The sequence below is a fragment of the Mchenga conophoros genome, linkage group LG3, assembly GCF_057382185.1.
Source record: "Mchenga conophoros isolate Kocher_MC1m ecotype Shallow Benthic linkage group LG3, M_conophoros_male_GT1.1, whole genome shotgun sequence".
In the NCBI taxonomy this organism is placed as follows: domain Eukaryota; kingdom Metazoa; phylum Chordata; class Actinopteri; order Cichliformes; family Cichlidae; genus Mchenga; species Mchenga conophoros.
In genome coordinates, this window is record NC_140528.1 from 41,299,614 (window position 1) to 41,321,358 (window position 21,745).

General features: G+C 40.5%; 1 protein-coding gene across 1 annotated transcript in view; it reads left to right on the forward strand.

Moving 5' to 3' along the window:
• The window catches only part of LOC146578687 (NLR family CARD domain-containing protein 3-like), a 41,751-nt gene extending 20,006 nt beyond the window's left edge, over window positions 1–21,745 (forward strand). Inside the window, exons 8-14 of the mRNA XM_085269157.1 lie at window positions 6,858–6,977; window positions 10,158–10,291; window positions 10,459–12,241; window positions 13,801–13,971; window positions 20,090–20,263; window positions 21,428–21,456; window positions 21,648–21,745. Of these exons, the coding sequence (XP_085125283.1) occupies window positions 6,858–6,977; window positions 10,158–10,291; window positions 10,459–12,241; window positions 13,801–13,971; window positions 20,090–20,263; window positions 21,428–21,443 (2,398 nt within the window). The 3' untranslated portion in view covers window positions 21,444–21,456; window positions 21,648–21,745. The remainder of the gene's footprint in view (window positions 1–6,857; window positions 6,978–10,157; window positions 10,292–10,458; window positions 12,242–13,800; window positions 13,972–20,089; window positions 20,264–21,427; window positions 21,457–21,647) is intronic.

The window sequence follows — 21,745 nt, forward strand, 5'->3', positions numbered from 1 at the left end:
ATGCGACATTACGTGATGGCAGAGCTTCAGTTCATCCTTTGTCATTTTTTTTTTTTTTTTTTTTTTTTTTTTTTAATAAATAGGACAGGGGGAATGAATGAGAGAAAGAGGGGGAGAGAAAGAAAGAAAACCAAACGGGAGAAGAGACGGTGAGAAGGGGGGGGGAAGAGAGAGAGAAAAAAAAAAAAAAAGAACTCCTGGGTCACCTGTATGGAGAAAAAAAAAAAACAAACAAAAAAAACAAACAGAGGAGACAGCAAACAACAAAGAGCAACATAATAATAGAGAAAACAAAGCACCATCACAATAAACTAGCTAGTCATAGATATCAATATTTACTAAATAATAAACGATATTGTGCAGCACGCAAGATAGACAGCGCACAGTGTGCTTTGAGGTAGCAGCCAAGAAAGCTTTAGTCCGCATCTGTGAATACCCATGTGTGCATACCTGTGTGGATCAGCATGCTTGCATTCCAAAGGTTTCTCCATGTAATGATCTGCTAGGGAGTGTGGGGGGGCCACAGCCCCGTCCTCCAGGGTGTGAAGCGGGTATGGAGGAGATCAAAACTCCAGACATCCAGAGGCCCCCAGAACACAAGAGACCATGGAAGACCAACAGAGGGGCAGCCGCGCCACTGTTCCAGTAAGAGCTGAGGAGAGTCCCAGATGAGGGCTCGCCCAGCAGCCGCGGAGCAGAAGTCAGGGGGAGTTGCAGTGACGCGCCCGTGAGCTCCGCCGGCCCCCAGCTGCGCCTGAGTGACCGAGCCCCAGGCCGAGAGGCCGGGGGCACCCCACCTCCAAAGGGGCCCGAGCGAGCCCCAGGCCCCAGGCCCCGACAAGCGGCCGCCAAGGAGTGAGCCGGTGTGTACCCGGACGCCCACCCCCAGACACAAAGAACCACCAACACACCGACACCTGAGGGAGTCCGCCACCAGCAGGGGAAGTGGTGGTGGGTGGAGATAGGCCTCCAAACCTCCAAAATTTCAATCTTCCAGGCCTTGTTTAAAGAGCTGATTGTTAAATCATGAACTCACAAAATATCAACATATCACCACCGGTGGATCACACCTCTCAGATGTTTTTTCTCCAGTGCACTGTAACAAAAACGAAAACAGACGTAACCAACAAAACACTACTAAAATAACACAAACTAGGGCCCGTTGCAGACATGTCCAAGCATAAAACTATCCCTCTCTCGCTTACGAGAAAGAACACAAAATCAAGCTAGCGCTAAACAAAACCAAACAATCAACCAGAAATTCACAGGAACATTTTGCTTCCTGCCGGGACAATATTGTGTGGGAATGAGAAGCTCAGGTGCCGTAACACCTTTTGTTCCTCCTTGAATTAAATCTCAATCACAAAAAATGCCGTACTCCAACCTAAACTTACACTATTAATTCATCATTTTCACTCTGTGCCACTGTTCCTCATCAGGGCTGTGTGAAGCACAGCAAAGAATTCAGTCAAGGCCTTGAGCCATAAACAGACATCACGCACAGACATTGTTTTCATAACCAAACTTTTTTTAGACCTTATTCCTAAAATCTACATAAATGCCCTCTGGGTGACATATAACACATTCTAAGTATTTAATGGTAATCAATGGCTCCTCATAAAAATTATGCACTGGGATGTTTGTGTGCAGCATTTTGCATATCAGCATAAGCAAAGCATTCTTCATTGCATCAGTGTGTATGTGTGTGTGCGTGTGGATCACTCTTCATTGCACAAGCGTGTGCATGTGTATGTGTGTGCATCACTTCTCAGTGAATCAGCATTCCCGTGTGTGTGTGTGTGTGTGTGTGTGTGTGTGTGTGTGTGTGTGTCATTTCTCACTCACTCAACGAGTGCACGTGTTCATGTGTGTATTTCACTTCATTCTGAATCTGTGTGTTTGGAGACGTGTGTGTGTGTGTGTGTGTGTGTGTGTGTTCATCACTTTCCTGTTCTGGTGTTCTGGGTAAACCACGGCCTGAAGCGTGCCCTGGGGTCCTGCCCCCCTCCTTTTCAGTTCGTTTGCGACCATTGCTGCTGCTGCTGCCCAAAGTTCTGTCCGTCCTGGTTCTGACCCCAATTGGGGCAGTCCTTTCTCCAGTGTCGATGTTCACCGCAGGTGAAACCTGCATCTTCTTCTGTGTTTTTGTCCATTCTGAGGTGCCTTCTGTCCTCAGTTACTCCTCTTGTCTCGGTCACGCCCTTTTTCGCCACCCGATCATCCGTGTTGGTCCATCACTGTCCTGCACAGTGTGAATGCAAAGTTATCAAGGTCAGCATTCTTTCGCTCGGCCTTACTTTTCATTCGGGCTTGGCGGGCGTCTCGTCACAGCTCTGTCAGCTGACGCAGTCTGGGAATTTTCCCCTGTGTAGTGAAACGGGCCTTAGGTTTAGTGCTCTCCGTCTCGGCTGCATGAGATCACATTCCTGCAGGTCTGTTGACATTCTCAGGTCGTTGTTGTGGGTCCAGCTGTTGCAGCATTTGGTCAGTGTCACGTATGGGGGAGAGCAGGAGTCCAGTCAGCCTCGGCTTTCAGGGCCGGCAAAGCAGCCTGTAATTAAATATGTATAGAAAAAACAAAAACAAAACAAAACAAAAACAAACAAAAAACAAAAACAAACGAACAGGAAAATGATGTTGTGTTGGCTGTGTTATTCAGAGGGGAGACAATGGGGCCAGGCCCTGTGTCAGCCTTCTCTCCCCCTTTTTTTTGTTTTTTTGTCTCCCGATATAATCAACTCCTAACCCACCAAGTTGACAGGACAACACCGGTATATGTTAAAATTCTTAAGATCATGTTTAAAAACCCAAAAAAGGAACTTTCTTTCATTCAGTAATCACTTTTATTAATCAATCAACAGAAAATATGTCACAATTTGAATCTTTTAACCACTAAATTTGTTGTGTCTTGCCTGGTTGGTTAGACCAGTGTTCCTTATTTTTTTTTTTTTTTTAGTTAAATTGTTGTCCTGCAACCCAGACGGTTTCTTTGTCAGTAATGTATAGACTTCATCATTTAAGTATGTTAATTTTTCTTTAACCTTGCTGGAAAATCTTCACGTGTTCATGAGTGTAAGCTGTTTCTTCATTGCGTGTATGTGCATTTGTATAAAAGCAGGTTAATTTTATCTTTTCTCAAACTAGGCGTTACCTTAAAAGGAGCCTTTCTCTCAGATTTCTCTGCTTGTGTGTGTTTTTGTTTCACCTTTTTGTTGTGATGCTCCGGACGCCTTCCCAACCTCCACAAGTCCGTTGGCCCCAATTTTATGTGTTAAAACTTCTCTTAATTTCTCCTCTAATTCTCTCCTCACTGCTGTCTTTTTCACAGCTGCTGATTCGTGCTGGGTGTGGTTCCCATTACTATAATTTTGCTTCGGCCGCTGTGCTTGTGGGGGCAGTTGGTCCAGGTCCGCAGCTTCCTGTATTAACACACTAAGAGATTTATTTAATTTCATTTTCATCACATGTTAAACAGATAAGCAGGCAACACGCCTACCTTGACAGCATAAACTGTACGCCAGTCTCCCAACACATTCCTCTCTGTACTCCTCCATAATTCTCCACTGCACACCTCTTACTATCTCTCCTTTTTATTTTTATTACACCACAGAGTAATACACCCAATTATGCCCGTCTATCTCCATGTGGCTCCAAATTCCCTCTTTATTTTAATTTCACACTCGACAGGGGACAGGCACACAACAATTTCAACCACTGAAACGAGGAATTCAACCTTTTTATATTTCTTTACTAATCTAGACTCAACCTTTGTTCGCAAAATGTGTCTTGTTCTAGTCCGGAATAAATGTGAACCCGTGATTACACGGCCGTTCCAGTGTTATTTCCGTAGCTATGCGGGGGCCCTCACCTCCCCAAGTCACCACCTCGGCATCTGGACGCCGCCGGTCCTGGCCGCGCGTCCACGAACAGGAGGGTCGCCACTCCATAGGCAAAATGTTCCACAGGTACACTAGGCATCAACCTTTGATCCTAAAATGTGTCTTTGCTCTAATGTCCTCCTAATCAAACACATCAACCGTCACTGTCACTGTGTTCACACTTCACACACAGAAACACACTCAGCGCGCGCCTCACACACGGCCAGAGCGCGCCTTACACACACAGCGCGTTACACCATCAGTGAGACACACAGAGAGCGTTCCTCATCAGTGGAAGATTACACAGAAACTTCTGAGCTCAACTGTTAGATCTTCTTAAAGCACACTGCACCATAGACCAAAATACCCCTTTCTCTGCGCTTATGACCGCCACAACGGGGCAAAGTCGCATCATAAAAGTGATGCTTGCATCCCCGAAGTTATATACTGACATCATAAACCAGGTTTTGCTCTATGTACTTAAAATTTTACTTTGTATTATGACCGCAGCCCTTAAAACTCGACTGACGCCACAAACCACCGTCCAACCTCTATCCAATGTACTAAAACTAGCACCAACCACTACTGCACTTCACGGCCGCACCACCGGAACACGCCGTATCATAAACCAAACCTACGGAAGTGTTTCGCTCTCGCGTTGCCAGCGTTCAACTGCACCGTGAAGCCAGCATCTGCTTTTCCTTAAATCAACTTCTATTTCATAGCCGGCAAAAGCCAGGACGTCACTGACACCATAAACAAAATAAACAAACCTCGACTTCAATGTACTGGACTAATGGCCGCGTCTTCAGAAGAAATTCTAACGTATTATTGCTACAGAAGCCAGTATTAGACAAAATTAAATGTGGAAGGTAAAGTGGCTGCAACTAGCTCAACGTAGTATGTTATTAGTATCTCGGTAGAAGCAGTTTACTGCAACTAGCTCAACGTAGTGTCTTATTAGTTTCTCGGTAGAAGCAGTTTATTTAACACACTGGAATTCAGCCTCAACTTATGTTGTTAGTATCTTGCGCCAAAAACCAGACACCGACAAATTTACTGTGAAAATACATGTGACTCAGTGAACAGATTAATTTGGAAAGCCCAATATGCACATTTGGTATTTATAATACAACAGGCTGTGCTTACCTTTTTATTTTTGGACCGGTCCTCTGTTCACCTCGCCTCACGATCTCACCAAAGGTCAAATCTGCACCTCCTCAGCACACCAAAGATCCGGGTCACACGGCACCAAGTTGTTGAATTTTCCCAATTCTTTGAATCTTTGGGCTGAAGGAGGGACAATACTCGGTGTATCAATGCTCAATCAACAATCATTTATTTCCATACAATTCAACAGTCAGAGCATTACAACGTCCGGACGGGAGAGATGCTACCAGAGGGTCAGGCACATGTCTCAAAATGGTGACGGGTTGCTCAGCTTTTTATAGTCTCTAGTGGCCCCCAGCTAGTCGTAAAAGCCAAAACATCACATTTTTTCTCTGTTACAGCGCCTAAGTTATGACCTCGGCAGTTGTTTCTCTGCTTTCTGTAAGGTGGGGGTGTGGAATGTGGTCTATCTATCTCCCCTGTCTTAGACACAGAGTCTCCTGCTGACACTCTTCTCTTCATGATTCAACAATTAAGCATGTCAAGAAAACAGTGTAACACATTCCCAGCAGATCAAGGATACAGAGTGATGCACATTTATCTAATGAACTAATATGTGAATATGTTCTGTTAACTCAAAAGTATAATGAGAACTAAACTACATACAGCTCACACACTCTATATTAAAGGGTATAATGTGATCTACAGCAGTATTCTAATTCAACTACTTTGATTACATATATAAGGTAACATATAATAACAGAATAATCTAATATTACACACACCCCACTTTGTAAATTTTGTAAAAAAACATTTGTAAAAAATGTTTGGAATCATGTATGATTTTCGTTCCACTTCTCACATGTACACCACTTTGTGTTGGTCTTTCACGTGGAATTCCAATAACATTGATTCATGTTTGTGGCTGTAATGTGACAAAATGTGGGAAAGTTCAAGGGGGCCAAATACTTTTTCAAGCCACTGTATTCAGCCGGAGCAAAGCAATAGAATCAACAAACAATAGTCACAAAAACAAATCACTTGAATCTGCCTATGGTCTCATCTTTGAAAGGAGAGACATTGGAGGAGAGAAATGGGCATGCTTTGGCCATGAAACACCTGTCTCTGTGTAAATATAACTCAATAGGAAAAGACCCGAGTTCTTGAAAGCTGTATTCCAATCAGAAACAATGAAATCCCAATCATCTAAATTACGCTTAGTCATCCTAATCAAGCAGCTAAAGGTTTTTCTCGCTAAGACAAGTTCTGGGCTGTGTGCCCTGCTGGTACAAAGAATCCAGCAGAGCAGCGCACACACGCACCAACCCCATCTGTCTTGACTTAATTACTTTTGTCGAACAACCTCTCACAAAGCAGCTGGTTTGCTGTCTCTCTGTATGTGTTTGACCTTTTAATTTTCTCTTTCATTTTTAAAATAACTGCTCTTTTAACAGTATACTTATCCATGATGATTAGTTAGATGATGCCAACTAAACACCTTTCACGTCAACATGCGCGTAACTAACCCTGTGTTAAAATAGCGAGTTAATTAACTACCTTTGTGTGACTTATTATCCCGATTCCCGTTGCCAGGATTAGTTAATCCAGATGAAAGGAAAATGACTTTGATATGTAACAGAAAGAAATAAACAAAAAACAAACTCAAAAATATTAACTAAGGATTCAAAAGTGGCTTAAAAAGGATGACCATGGTGCCAGCTTCCCCTACAGAAAGTACAGTGGTTTTGAGAACATCCAGGGCTTCAGCCTCATGAGTCTGACACTGACAGAGCACCAGCTTAATGGCCAACAACAGGAACATAGAAGTAGAAGAACAATGTGTGTTTCATTCTGTGTTTGTGCTTCCAGACATCAGCGGCACAAACACAGAGCAGAGTTTCCAGACATCAGCCGTATGTCCATGAACAGCGACAATTCTCGAGATTATCCTCCAGTCTTCAGTCATGATCCTGGATCCTCAGGCACAAAGTAAGAGGTTCCTTCTGTTGTAAACTGAACTGAAGATGATTTTGCTTTTTGCAGTCTTGGGTATTAATTCAAATGGGTTCGTGGGGTGGGGTCACTGGAATTTTCTCAACCACTTTAGCGACAGGTTTTATTTAAAATTAAATATCAAGGTGTGAAATGACTGCTTTTGGAGGAATTCATTGGAAATTCATCTGGAAAAGTCTGGAAAGTCTCATATATGAGCAACAATTGTGTGTTTCTTTCAGTTTGTATGATTTTTTTTAACATATTTATATTGTTTATCCATTAAGTTTTGTAGTTTTATCTTTAACCTCCTAGGACCTGGCATCCACATATGTGGACATCACATTTTGAGTTATTTAGATTCTTTGTTTTTACATTCAGCGGGTCCCAATCAGCACAAATATCACAGAGAAATTTAAAATGCATGCTGTGGAAGAGCTTGGGTCTTAGGATGTTACCTACTGCTCTCCTATCAGTGCATTTAACCATGATCTTAATTGGTTAGATGCTCCCAACCACACACCTGTAATGTGTAGTGATGTGCGATACCACTGATTTCCTTTCCGATCCGATACCAAGTACTTTTCAGGGTGGTATCGACGATACTGATCCGATACCGATACTTTATACAAAAAAACGTATTTTATTTATTGTATCTCAAATTATAGCGTCATAATGATTACAGGACATCAGATTACTTGTTCATCATATAGAAATAAAAAAAACTGAAGTTGTGCGCTATTTGAACACGTTGCCTGCCTGCAGCACTAAAGAACTCCGTGAGAGACGCGATTCGTCTCAACATACGCGCCTCATATTCTGTGATATGATTTACTCTGAGGTGTTTGACAAGGTTAGTGATGTTGCCACAACCAAACATGCCAACCCTCCCGATTTTTCCGGGAGAATCCCGGAGCCACCATTCTCCCGAATTTCCACCTGGACAACAAAATTGAAAAACCATATCGCAGAATTCATAGCACGGCCGATCCAATTCCAGTTTCCAACAATGGCGGCAGCTGCTTAGTTTTAATATTACTCTTATTTCTCTTTCTGGGTCGCAAAAAAACCCAACTTTTAACATGTTTTCAGGTGAGAATGTAGCTGTGTAAACTTCAAATATCTGAGCCGATCGACACATCGTCTTCAAACCCCCGCAGGCTTTCACTACTCGGGTTAAACATGATATATAAGTCACTTTGATAATTTAAAAATGTTAATTGTTTGGCCTTTTCAGTGTTTTGTTTGTTCGTGAGTAAATCGGTTTGGCTTTTAAATGTTTAAATTAAATTTAACTTTATTAATCCCTCGGGTGGGTTCCTCCGGGGTTTTCACACAGCTGAATAAACGTCAAACAGAAAACTAATTAAAGAAAGTGTGAGACGGTCGAGAGTTTACGCCAGCACCCGGTTATGTTTTAGAGAACAAGGAGCAGACGGCTGAGTTTCACTCCACCGAGGGAACTCATGACGTACTACCCGGCTTTCTTTAGACCGCGAAGGGCGGGTCCTCAGGTGGAAGCAGCCTCTGAATTTGGACACCCCCGCTGTTTCCAGGCCGGCCAATAATAACGGTGACATTTAACGTATTTTATCCGATAAATAAACACTGTAAAATGTGCCCTTTTGATTGTCTCCCTAATTCTGAGGTCTCAAGGTTGGGAAAGTATAGCCACAACACCTCACTCTTGGAGCACGTTTTTGCCACATGTATCTCAAACCACGTCTCAGCTGTTTGTGGAGGTAAAATACGTCCGCACAATTACGCTCAGCCATTGTTGTGAGTGCGCGCGCCAAGGGGCTGCGAGACATTTATACAGCCGTATTTCGCACATGACTATGAAAGGTGGAAGAGGAAGTAGTTCCTTTGAATGTAGACAATCCGAATGTTATAGTTTCTTTCCACTGTGTTCCTGTTAATGATAAACTACAAATTAACCCTCAATTATTAAAAATATTGATATTTTAATGTGAGAATCGATCCTAGAACATAAATGACTGGTATCGGAGGAATCGATATTTCAGGATCGATCCGCACATCACTAGTAATGTGAACACATTCGTAGCAAGACTGCCAATTCCTTGGTTACAATTATTTAAGGATAAAAATTATTTCCAGGATCCAGCGCTATATCCATGAACAGTCACAAGTCCAGAGATTATCGTCCAGTCTTCAGTCATGAACCTGGACCCTCAGTCACACAGTAGGAGACTGATTCTGTTGTAAAGTGAGCTGATGATGATTTTCTTTCTTGCAGGCTTTGATATTGTTTCAAAGGGGTTTTGTCAGAGTGGAGTCACTAAATGATATTTAACCAACTCCAGAGTAGGTTATTTTTTAGATTAGAAATCAAAATGAATTAAATGACTGCTATTGGAAGTGTAAAGTCTGTGGAGAGCATAAGGCACCATTCTTCAAAGCTCTGGGTAAATTCTGTCTTCCAAAAACAGGGAATTATTTGGGTGAACTTTTTTTTAACATGCCAGCTTTTTTCTAGTCTTTTTGAGAAAGGCTTTGATAATCTTTTTTGTTTTGTCTTTTTGTTTTTCCCCAAGCAGGCTCTTTTTAAAATCGATTTAAAATGACGAACCTAGGCCATAAACATGAAGTAATATGGGGTGGCTATAGCTGAGGTGGCAGAGCAGGTCAGCCACTAATCAGAAGGTCGGTGGTTTGATCCCAGGCTGTCTCCTGCATGCCAAATATCTTTGGGCAAGATACTAACCCCATGTTTGCCTACTGGTGGTGGTCAGAGGGCCCGGTGGCGCCAGTGTCCGGCAGCCTCGCCTCTGTCAGTGCGCCCCAGGGCAGCTGTGGCTACAATAGCTTGCCATTGTGTGGGTGAATAACTGAATGTAGTGTAAAGTGCTTTGGGGTCCTTAGGGACTGAGTAAAGCATTATACAAATTCAGGCCATTTACCATTTTAATAGACTGTTTGTCCAAAACTGAGCTGATAGTCAGTTGTCAGCAGAAAGAACTTTTTTTATGAAGTCTAACTATCTTTGCCTATGTGTTAATGCATTCCAAGCAAATGTTTCTGGGTCATTCACAATTTATTAGCTATAGACATGAGCACTGACATGTCCTATTTCATTACGTGTTTCTGTCTTTGAAACAAAGTTTCCAGAAGGTATGTAAACTTGGGTATATTCTGAATTTATTTTGGTATTCACAGAGATGTGGCACTGGTTGGGGAGCCACTGTCCTGCTGTCCTTTGTGTCAGAATGTCTTGAAGGATTCATCAAGAAAGTCCTCCTGTCCCCAATGTGGAGAAAGATCCAGAACCAGACCTGGTCTGCAGACAACCAGTAAGAGCAGCTGTTGAAAAAGAAAGACTTAACACCTTTCTGCTGATGGACTGATTTTTTTTTTTTTTTTTTTGGAAAAACTGCACTTCTTATTATGCTATTGACACATTAACCAGTTTTCTTGCTCTCTAGTTTTATGGGTTTTTGGTTTTAATTTCTGTCAACAGATGCTCATCTGCAGAAAATTTCAGATGCACTAAAGCTCAGTCTGAGAACAAGATATGAACATGTGACTGAGGAAACTAATAAAACAGGATGTGGAGCCCTCCTCAGAATGATTTACACTGAGCTCTACATCACTGAGGGACAGAATAAAGAATTTTGCTTCCAACATGAGGTGAGGCAGGTGGAGAGCGCTTCCAAGAAGAATATCCTCCTTGAAACACCAATCAGCTGCCAGGACATCTTTAAAGCCTTGCCTGACCAACAAAGACCCATCAGAGTGGTTCTGACATATGGCGTTGCTGGCATTGGAAAAACCTTCTTGGTGCAGAAGTTCACTCTGGACTGGGCAGAGGGCTTAGAAAACCAACACATCAGTGCGGTGGTTGTGCTTTCATTCAGAGAGCTGAACTTGGTCAGAGATGAGCAGTACAGTCTCCTGGAGCTGATCCATGATTTCTATCCAACATTACAGAGCGTCACAGCAGAGAAGCTCACTGTGTGTAATCTTTTGTTCATCTTTGATGGCCTGGATGAAAGCAGACTTTTGTTGGATTTCACAAAAAGGAAGCTTTTGTCTGATGTCACACAGAAGTCAACCATCAGTGAGCTGCTGACAAATCTCATCGAGGGGAATCTGCTTCCCTCTGCTCTCATCTGGATAACTTCCCGACCCGCAGCAGCCAGTCAGATTCCTCCTAAATGTGTTGACAGGGTAACAGAAGTGCGAGGCTTCACTGACTCTCAGAAGGAGGAGTACTTCAGGAGAAGATTCAGAGATGAAGCATTCTCCAGCAGAATTATCTCCCACTTGAAAACATCCAGGAGCCTTTACATTATGTGTGGGATCCCAGTCTTCTGCTGGATCACTGCTACAATTCTGGAGCACATGTTGACTACAGAGGAGAGAGCAGAGCTGCCCAAGACCCTGACTGACATGTACTCACACTTCCTGCTGGTTCAGATAAAGAAGAAAAAGCACAAATACTCTGAAGGGCATGGGACAGGTGTACAGAAGCTTACCAATGCTGACAGGGAAGCTCTTCTGAAGTTGGGGGAGCTAGCATTTGAACATCTGGAGAAAGAAAATATCGTTTTCTACCAAGAAGACTTGGAGCAGTGTGGTCTGGACGTCACAGAGGTCTTGGTGTACTCAGGAATTTGTACAGAGATCTTCAAAGAAGAATCTGTGATCTTCCAGAAACCAGTTTACTGCTTTGTTCATCTGAGCATTCAGGAGTTTCTGGCTGCAGTCTACATGTTCCACTGTTACACCAACAGGAAGACAGAGGTGCTGCAGGACTTCCTTAGCAAAGACATCTCATCTCTGGAAGATCTTTTGAGCAATGCCATGGAGAAATCTTTCCTAAGTGACAGCGGCTACCTGGAACTGTTTGTTCGCTTCCTTCATGGCCTCACTCTGAAGTCCAACCAGAGACTCTTAGGTGGTCTGCTGGGTCAGACAAAGAGCAGTCCACAAATCGTCCAGAGAGTCATCAACAACCTGAAGGAGATTAAAACTTATGATAAGTGTCCTGACAGAAGCCTCAACATCTTCCACTGTCTAATGGAGATGAATGACCTTTCGGTACATCGGGAGATCCAAGACTTCCTGAAGTCAGAGAACAAATCTGTGAAGAAACTCTCTGGAATTCAGTGCTCAGCTCTGGCATATATGCTGCAGATGTCAGAGGAGGTTTTGGATGTACTGGATCTGATGAAATACAACACATCACAGGAGGGACGACAGAGACTTGTTGCAGCTGTGAGGAACTGCAGAAAGGCTCGGTGAGTCCAGATGTGATTAATAATATAAATTAGAGTAGATTTATAGTTTAGTTCTTTAAATGATTCTTACTATAACATTTTCATGATTCTTTTTACACTGTTCCTGTTATTTATTTTATTTATTTATTTATTAGAAACATTAAATGTCAGTTTAAGAGTGTCTTTTAAAGCTACTTAAATCCCATAAAAAACTATTTTTTACTCAATAATTTTCTGGTTAGTTAATTTTTTGCATGTCTATAGCTTCAGTTGAAGCAGCCATTGTGGCCACATGTGAAAAGGATGGGATAACACTGAATGTTGTCATAGTGATTTGATTTCAGCAGTACAAATACAAAAGTCAGTGACAACTATTGCTGCGGAAACACTAGCTGGTAGTCAGGCTGTACACGTGGTATTATATTTGTAACAAATAAACAAAAATATTCTTCCATTGCTCACAAACAGTTTACAATCATCCACAAACAGTATACATTGGACTATTTACATTTGACACATAAGAACTGGGTAGGTCCTAATCAACTGTAACTTCCAATAATGTCAGGATAAAAGAAGCGTCTTAAGAGCTGCGTCTGTCATAAAATAAAACAGGTAATAAGACCAGCTGCCTATTTAGACTACGAGTGAAATGGCAGCTTACAAATGGACAGCAGACAGACAAATAGGCACACACAGATACAAACATCCATTCCCACCCACATGCTCTCATATTGTCATATGTCTGAATGTTCTGCACACTGCCAAACATGGTAAGAAAACTGTTTGACTCCACAGCTAGTTAAAGCCCCGTTAGTCCACAGTGCCGATTGTGACTACTCCCCCTGTGCACAATTACGATGTATTAAAGGAACAGAACGTAAAAACGAAATAAGGAAAGAAAATACAACTTAACTGTAAATATTACACTAAACAAAATTGTAAAGTAAAAACTGAAATTCCCCATTATCTTACACTTTATCCTCATCCAAAATAATTCAAATCAAATTAGTAACAAATATACACTCTGTGAAATCTGAGTAAAGTCATAGATATATAGACCTTTTATCTTATGCAAAAACATTATCTATTTAATAAATCTTGACAACATCACTACGAGCGGCCATAAACCACTGATCATATGCAAAAGAGACTAACACGTAATAGTCGACGAATGCATCTGCACATCCAAATCACACGACAGATGGAAGACAATGTAGCAGCATGATGCAGCCTTGCCGAGTCTCCATTCAAATTGTGCCAAAAGTGCAAACTTCAAACTATTTACCAGGTTTTAGGTTGTGAAGTAAAACCAGACTTATGATAAATAATTTATGCCATGCTTATTCCTGAAAACTGTCCCTCTTTTCTCTCCTTGGCTTGCATATTAAATCTACAGAAAGATTAAAAATCGGTGGGTCTGACAGAGACTGGGAATAAATAATGTTTCATGTCAAACATTCAGATCAATTGAAACACTGATGTCAAGACAAAGTGTCCAGTTGTTTTTCATTAAGTGTATGAAGTAAATATAATGTGTCTTCTTCATAATAACATATTTTCTAACACATATGTCAACACAGACTTCACGATGTTTGGCTCTCAGAGAATCACTGTAAAACTGTGACCTCAGCTCTGATGTGCAACAACTCCAATCTGAGAGCGCTGCAGCTGAGTTCAATCAAGCTGCGGGATCCAGCAGAGGCACTGTTTGCTAGTCTGGGGCATCCAAACTGCAGACTGGAGACACTCAGGTCAGTTAACTGAATCTGTTGTTATTTCTGAAGGTCTTTTGAACTGTGAAGTTATGTCCTTATAACTCAGCTGCTGTGTTGTTAGACAGATGATGCAGAGGCACCGATCCAACTTTATTTTTTTTATTTATTTTGTGGTTCCAATAGTATACCTTAACTTTATTCATCCAGGACCTCTATTTTAGTGGGTGATTGTGGGAACTGTTTAAATGAACAAGATATATTTTAATTGATTCCTTCAAATCCAGCACGTATAATATTGGGAAATCATACACACAATTACAGGAATCTAAAAATCTTCAGCCCAGTATTGTACCAGTAACCATGACAGCTGGAAATATTAGGGGGATAATGTGGGTGCGACAAACACCAGAGTTTAGAGCAGCCGACTAATAGTCAGACCTTGTTCACATGCTGACATTTTAAAGATAAAAATAAACAATGAAATAAACAAATTCTAAAAGCATTATTTAGTTCTAATCCATGTGTACCAGTTGTATGATGGGTTCTGTAGGTTTAAGAAGAGCTGTCAATGTCTACATTTTTATTTTTTAATTAAGATACAAATAAAGACAGACTGTGTCCAAAACTTTAGGATAAAATCTTTTCTGTCAAAATAAATAAATGCTTTTACAGCTGAAGTAAAATCATCATGCAAGTAAAGTTTATATTTGCTAAAAATAAATGTTACAATCTCTAGCTTACACGTAAACACACACGTGCTAAACTTTTGTTTGAGGTTTTAGACGGAGCCCAAATAGGTTCTTAATGGTTGGTTTCGTAAGACACCACCTGTTTAATGATGGTCATCCACAGAGGACGTAAATGGCTGCTTTCACTCCTCTCTCAAACCATCTGTCTTCTCTGTCCATAATGTCACAACTGGTGTCCTTGAAAGTGAGTTTGAGTGAGAGTGACCTTTGTCCTTTAGATGCAGCTGTATTTGTCCTTTTGGTGTGGCTCTATGGAACGCCAGGACTGCCATAATGAATTAATTAAATACACCATTAAATAATTAATTAAATGTGTCAATAATTAATTAAAATTGGAATTAATTAATTAAATAAATAGTTATGACACATGTAATTAATTAATTATTGACACATTTAATTAATTATTTATGTATTTCACATTTTAATTAATTATTGACACATTTAATTAATTAATTATTGACACATTTAATTAATTATTGACACATTTAATTAATTATTTAATGATATATTTATTTATTTCATTTTGGCAGTCCTGGCGCCTGGCTCTCGTCATGAAATAATTTTATCTGTCAGCCTCACCCATCAAACTCAGGGGGCGGGGTTAACGCTGCCCATGCAGCTTCTCTAACATTTGATTGGTTGCCGTGCAAAGTAAGTCAAAACAGGTCGATCCTAGATAATCGATTGCTTGTGCAGACTTGGGGCAGCCAGTTATCCCAGAATGCAGATCAAATCACAGGCAGCAATGGTGGTGGTGTAGTTTTAAAATACCCCGTTTTTCTGTCACCAGCTACACTTTTAACAGTGTTTTAGCCGCGAATGTCGCAACGTATGTCTGGTCAGGTTGTCAACATAGAACATGCTTGCAAAAGTGCTCAGATGTTTTCAGAGATTTCACTAGCTCTGCTAACAGTTAGCATGCAGAGCGCACCGAGGGGGTACATTAACCGGTTTGTTTACATATTCCACTCTCCGTGTTCCACATGTTGCATTCGCAGATTCTCATTTTCACCGAACGATCGTCTCTTTCCGCCTGGTCTTGTGTCTCTGTGCTTCTGTAACATAAAGAACGAGCTGACATTTTTCTCACGAAACCAGCGATCAGCTCAACAGACCCTCAGTTTACCTGCATGCATCCTCCTCCTCATCTGTCAGCTGTTTAACACCTGCTGCTAATTCAAGAAACACGCCTAGTTACCTGGTGATAGTCACAGTTTAACTGGGCAGCCGGTGCTCAATATAACGCAATGTCAGCGCATTTTTCTGCACAAGATAAGTAAATATAGTGTTTTCCCCGAGCGCAGAGCTGCTGGAGCTTGTTTCCTTACAGAGCACTTTATAGGCGAACAGCTTTATCAGCGGCTGATGTCCAATCACCAGCACACAGCTTTCAAACCTCAGCTGAGTTTTAGCTCTCAGTGGTTAAACGCTGGACTTCATTCACTCAGGTTCTGTCTGTCGGGTCACGTTTACTTCGCTGTTTTATTTACAACTGAGCAAATCGGTTTGGCTGAGGTTAAAGTTACGTTTCATAACTGCATAGTTTCACAGACGTTTAATGGTTCACTGGCACATGTGTTAGACTGAACTATCATCTAAATATCATCTGTTTTTTAATAGTTATTCAACTGTATTCTAAGCACCAGCTGTCTGTTAGAATGTGATTTTTTTTCTCTCTCTGTTGGCAGAGGTATAAAAATGCGCAGGAAAATCTGACGTGCATGGCAAACTTCACCGACGATATTTAGGGAGGAATAAACACACATCAAACATAAATGAACCATTTGTCTGTCTCCATAATTGAGAGCATTTTCTCTTCTTATGTCAACACTCTCTCTCTCTCTCTCTCTCTTTTTTTTTTTTTTTTTTTTTTGCTTTTTCGGTCATGTTATGTTTACCTGTCAAAGGCTGGTTACAAACTATGAAACACATCGTGCAGACTTCTGGATGTTAGAAGAAAACGAATACTGCTCATGAATGAGACTAAAGGCAGGAAGGTGTCCTTTAAAACTAAACATGTTAATAGGACCTCCCTGTTTATATCATAGTTTATGATATAGCATGTGTATTTCAGTAATAGCCTGCTGAGGCCACTATACGTGCTGGCCTCATATCAAATGTGAAGGCAGACTGAGTCTATGTTTGACGTTTTTTATATCTAATCTTCCTTTTCAAACATTTAAACAGCAGCGAGTCTGCAGCTGAGGGAACACAAATTCAAATTGTCGGAACAGGTTTGCTCGTTTCTTGGATTCATTTGGTGATTTATTAAATGTATAACTGTTATTCTAATCTGCTGCTGAGTCTCTTACACTTTTCTTTATGCTGTATATTTTCACGTCACTGGAATAGTTGGCAGTTAGATAGTCAGCTGGGAAACTTTGTGTTAACTCATGGAGCTGAGGATATCGTGGATATGCTGACCTCGCTGCGTGGTGTACAGAGCGAGGTCAGCATGATTAATATTCACAATAAAAATATTAGCCGAACATCATGAAGTCTGTATGTGTTTCATAGTGTCGAACAACCTTTGTACAGTTAAAGCCAGCAGTTACTACATGACGGAAACACCAACGTTATCTCTTTTATGTGTTTATACACAGGTCACGCTGATTACTGAACAAAAACCCAAAGATCAGATGTTAAACAGATTTATTTGCTCTCTCTCCTCCTTAAACATGTTTTTAATGTTAGTTATAATTCAGAATTGGCGACTGAAACACGTAGGACACATAAGAACATCAGGAAATAAAACATCGATAAATATAACCTCAGTAAAAGAAGTCAGCGGGGGTTACTACAGCTGTGTACCGGGGCCTGCGCTTTGTCGGTGGGATTGCTTGCGAGGCGAGCGGGTCTATCCCACGCTTTGCCGTGAGACTGGGACGACATCTCCGAAATCATCGAAACACTTTTGCAAAGAGGCTGTATCTTGACAAACCGACCAGACACATGAAGATTAAACCACTACATTCTCGGCTAAAAAAATATTAAAACGGTATTTGGTAACACACAAACAGGGTTTTTCAAAGCTCAGTTCTGTTAGCTTCCACATGCCGGTTGTTGTGTGCTAGAAACAATGGCCACCAGGCCAAAGCAATGGTTTTGACTCGATCAGCGTTAACCCCGCCCCCTGAGTTTGATGGGTGAGGCTGACAGATAAAATTATTTCATGATGAGAGCCAGGCGTCAGGACTGCCAAAATGAAATAAATAAATATATCATTAAATAATTAATTAAATGTGTCAATAATTAATTAAATGTGTCAATAATTAATTAAAATGTGAAATACATAAATAATTAATTAAATATGTCAATAATTAATTAATTAAATGTGTCAATAATTAATTAAAACGTGAAATACATAAATAATTAATTAAATGTGTCAATAATTAATGAAATGTGTCAATAATGAATTAAAATGTGAAATACATAAATAATTAATTAAATGTGTCAATAATTAATTAAAATGTGAAATACATAAATAATTAATTAAATATGTCAATAATTAATTAATTAAATGTGTCAATAATTAATTAAAACATGAAATACATAAATAATTAATTAAATGTGCCAATAATTAATTAATTACATATATCATAACTATTTATTTAATTAATTAATTAATTCCAATTTTAATTAATTATTGCCACATTTAATTAATTATTTAATGGTGTATTTAATTAATTCATTATGGCAGTCCTGGCGTTCCATAGTTACTATCATGGTCTGTGGACAGACCATATGGAGTATGAGTGTAGGACCTAAATGCAGACACAGGGGAACAGAATTTGAACGTGAATAAAAAGCGAGCCTTTATTGAGCTGAAACATGAGAAACAAAAATACAACGCAAGATACCCGTGGGGCAAAACTAAATATCTGACTAAGCAGTGACCAGACTGTGAAACAACTAAAAACCCTGTCACGGTTCTGGGTGACCCAGTGTTTTTGTGTTTCATTTTATTTTGATCAGCCCCTGTGTGTATTTAGTCTGTGTCTTTCTGTCCAGTCAGTGTCAGGTCATCTGTTGTACCACCCCATGTCATGTTATTGTGTGTGACAATGGTGTTCGGGGCATGTTCAAGTCTTGTTTATATCTTCAGAGAGTGAATATTCATAAAGCTTGTTGCAGTGTTAACTAAGACAAATTACTATATTTGGTTACAAAGTGTGCTGTGCAAGCGTGGTTATATGATGTGAGTGCAGCCCGCCTAGGTTGTTGTGGTTATCTTGTCCACCCAGGTGGCTTCTTCACTGAGTGCAGTCTGTTCTTCTCAAGGCTGCTTGTTTCCTTTATGGAGGTCATGCACATATTCATATGCATGGTTTACATAGGGAGCAAACAAAAGCATTCTAGCTTTTTAAATGGAAACCTACAACACATTAACCCTAACAACAATACAGTGGAACCCCGACTTACGAATACCCCGTTTCACGAAAAATTCAAGTTATGAAGGCGTTGGACGGCAATATTTCTGCCCGTGTTACTGCAAAATGCCAGAGTAACGAAATCCGCTGGCTCTGATTGGCTGAGCCTACAATGCCTTCCGAATCATGTGACAACCCCTTGGCTTCTGTTCTTGTGCTTCGCTGTTCCACTTGAACGACGTATTGTTGTTCTAGTTAGCAATTAGCCTATAGCCTATCATTCAGCATCGCATCACTCAAAACACGCAATGGGTGCTTCGACTTACGAAAATTTTTGACTTACGAAAGACCCTCGGGAACTAATTAATTTTGGGGTTCCACTGAACTGGTTCCGCATTATGTCCACTGTACATAGACTAAATACACACAGGAGGTAATTAAGGGAAGTGGAAACACACGGGGACACAACTGACACAAATGAACGTCATGACACCACAGAGAAGGTGAAACTAAAACAATGCACACTGAACAAAAGACCTAAACAAAACAAAACAGGAAACACAGAGAGATGCAGACATGACACAGGCTTGACACACAAACAGCAAATACATAACATGACTCAGAAGACCAGAACAGACTTACACCAGGGGACATGACGAGACTCATAATTAAGGAGACATGAAAGGACTTAAACTAGACTACAACTTAAGGCAATAAATAACAATATTAAGACTTAGCTTTATCTCATAAACTCAACTAAACCCTTAAATTTAAGAAAAGCACACTACTTGAACAAAATATAAACATAAGAAACCAATACAAAAAACACAAAAGACTGGGTTTGCCGATTACCAACTTTGTGTGTGTGTGGGGTTTTGTTTTGGGGTTTTTGGGTTTTTTTTGCATGTTTGCACTTGACAATATTCTGTACAGTTTGCAATAGTCTGCATCTCAATTAGCTGTTTACTTGGTTTCTCAAAAGATAAAGGTAATTTAATAAAATAACACTCTGTAATTCACATGATTGTTATTCAGATTTGAGAACGTCACTTTGTCAGAGAACAACTGTGCTGCTCTGCTCAGTGCTCTGAAGTCCAACCCCCCCTATCTGAAACGTCTGGATCTAATAGGATGCAACCTGGAGGGCTCAGGAATGAAACAGCTGTATGATTACCTGGAGAGTCCACACTGCAAACTACAGTTTAAAAGGTCAGTTCACTTGACTTGGATTATGAAGGAAAAATATTTCTTTGGTTTTTGTTTATCAGTGTGTCTGCAGAAAAAAACAATCACACATACAAAGAGAATAAGGATGCGTGTAGAAGGCTGACTTTGTGATGATCCACAGTAACAAAAGTAAAAGTTACTCCTCTTTTTAGAGAAAAAAGCTTTAAATGTGCAGTTTATATGGTAACATTGAACTGCACATTTAAAGGTCTCGTGTCCTAAAAGTTTCTGAATTGTTAGTTTCACATGTCCACAGAATCTATATTTCTGGACTTCTGTCCAAAACAACACAAGATCTTTTTTTAACCATGTCTGCATACCTTAGAAACTCCTTTCAGTGTCTGTGGATTCAAGTCAAATTGGAATGGGAACTACACCCACCTCTTTCTGTGGAAAACAGTAAACAGGAGCAGAGCAGCTCTTTAAGTACAGTGTGTATAGCTTTTTGATAGAGATTTGACACTGCATGGCTTCTAACTGCAAATGCGGCAAATTTAAATAAATATTTTATAGCCATTATGTTCTCAGAAACGGAAAATTCCTTCTTGAAAACAGATGAACTGTGAATTTGTCTGTATCAAAACTAAATATGACAGGAAATGTTACTTCTGTCCCATTCACAATAGCAAGCTGCTCACTTCTTACTGGACCTACATCTTAACAGGTTACACCAAGAAGCACTGGCTGATCAGTAATAGTAACAACAATGAGTTGATTGCAAACATTTGGGGCGACCATGGCTCAGAAGGTCGCCGGTTCGATCCCCGGGCCCTCTGTCCTGGTCGTTGTGTTCTTGGGCAAGACACTTTACCCTACCGCCTACTGGTGTTGGCCAGAGGAGCCGATGGCGGGACATGGCAGCCTCGCTTCTGTCAGTCTGCCCCAGGGCAGCTGTGACTACAACTGTAGTTTGCCTCACATTCACACACTGGCAAGTGTGTGAATGTGAGAGTGAATGAATAGTGGCATTGTAAAGCGCTTTGGGTGCCTTGAAAAGTGCTATATAAATCCAATCCATTATTATTATTAAATCCTGGATGCACTTATACTCAGTTTTAATGTTGTTTGATTAGTATGACTTTTTGTCATATGATGTAACAATTAATGTTCTCCTGTTCTTGGTCCTGTCTCATTGTGTTCCTGCAGAGTGACCTCAATTTAAATGCTGTATTGTGGTGAGTATTATTTAGATACTGTAGTGGGATTAATTTATGTATTTCACTGTCAATTCCAAGAGTATTAAAGATAATTTTAAGATGAATCATTGTTATATATATATATATATATATATATATATATATATATATATATATATATATATATATATATATATATCCATCCATTCGCTTCCGCTTATCCTTTTCAGGGTCGCGGGGGGCGCTGGAGCCTATCCCAGCTGTCATAGGGCGAGAGGCGGGATACACCCTGGACAGATCGCCAGTCTGTCGCAGGGTCATGAATCAC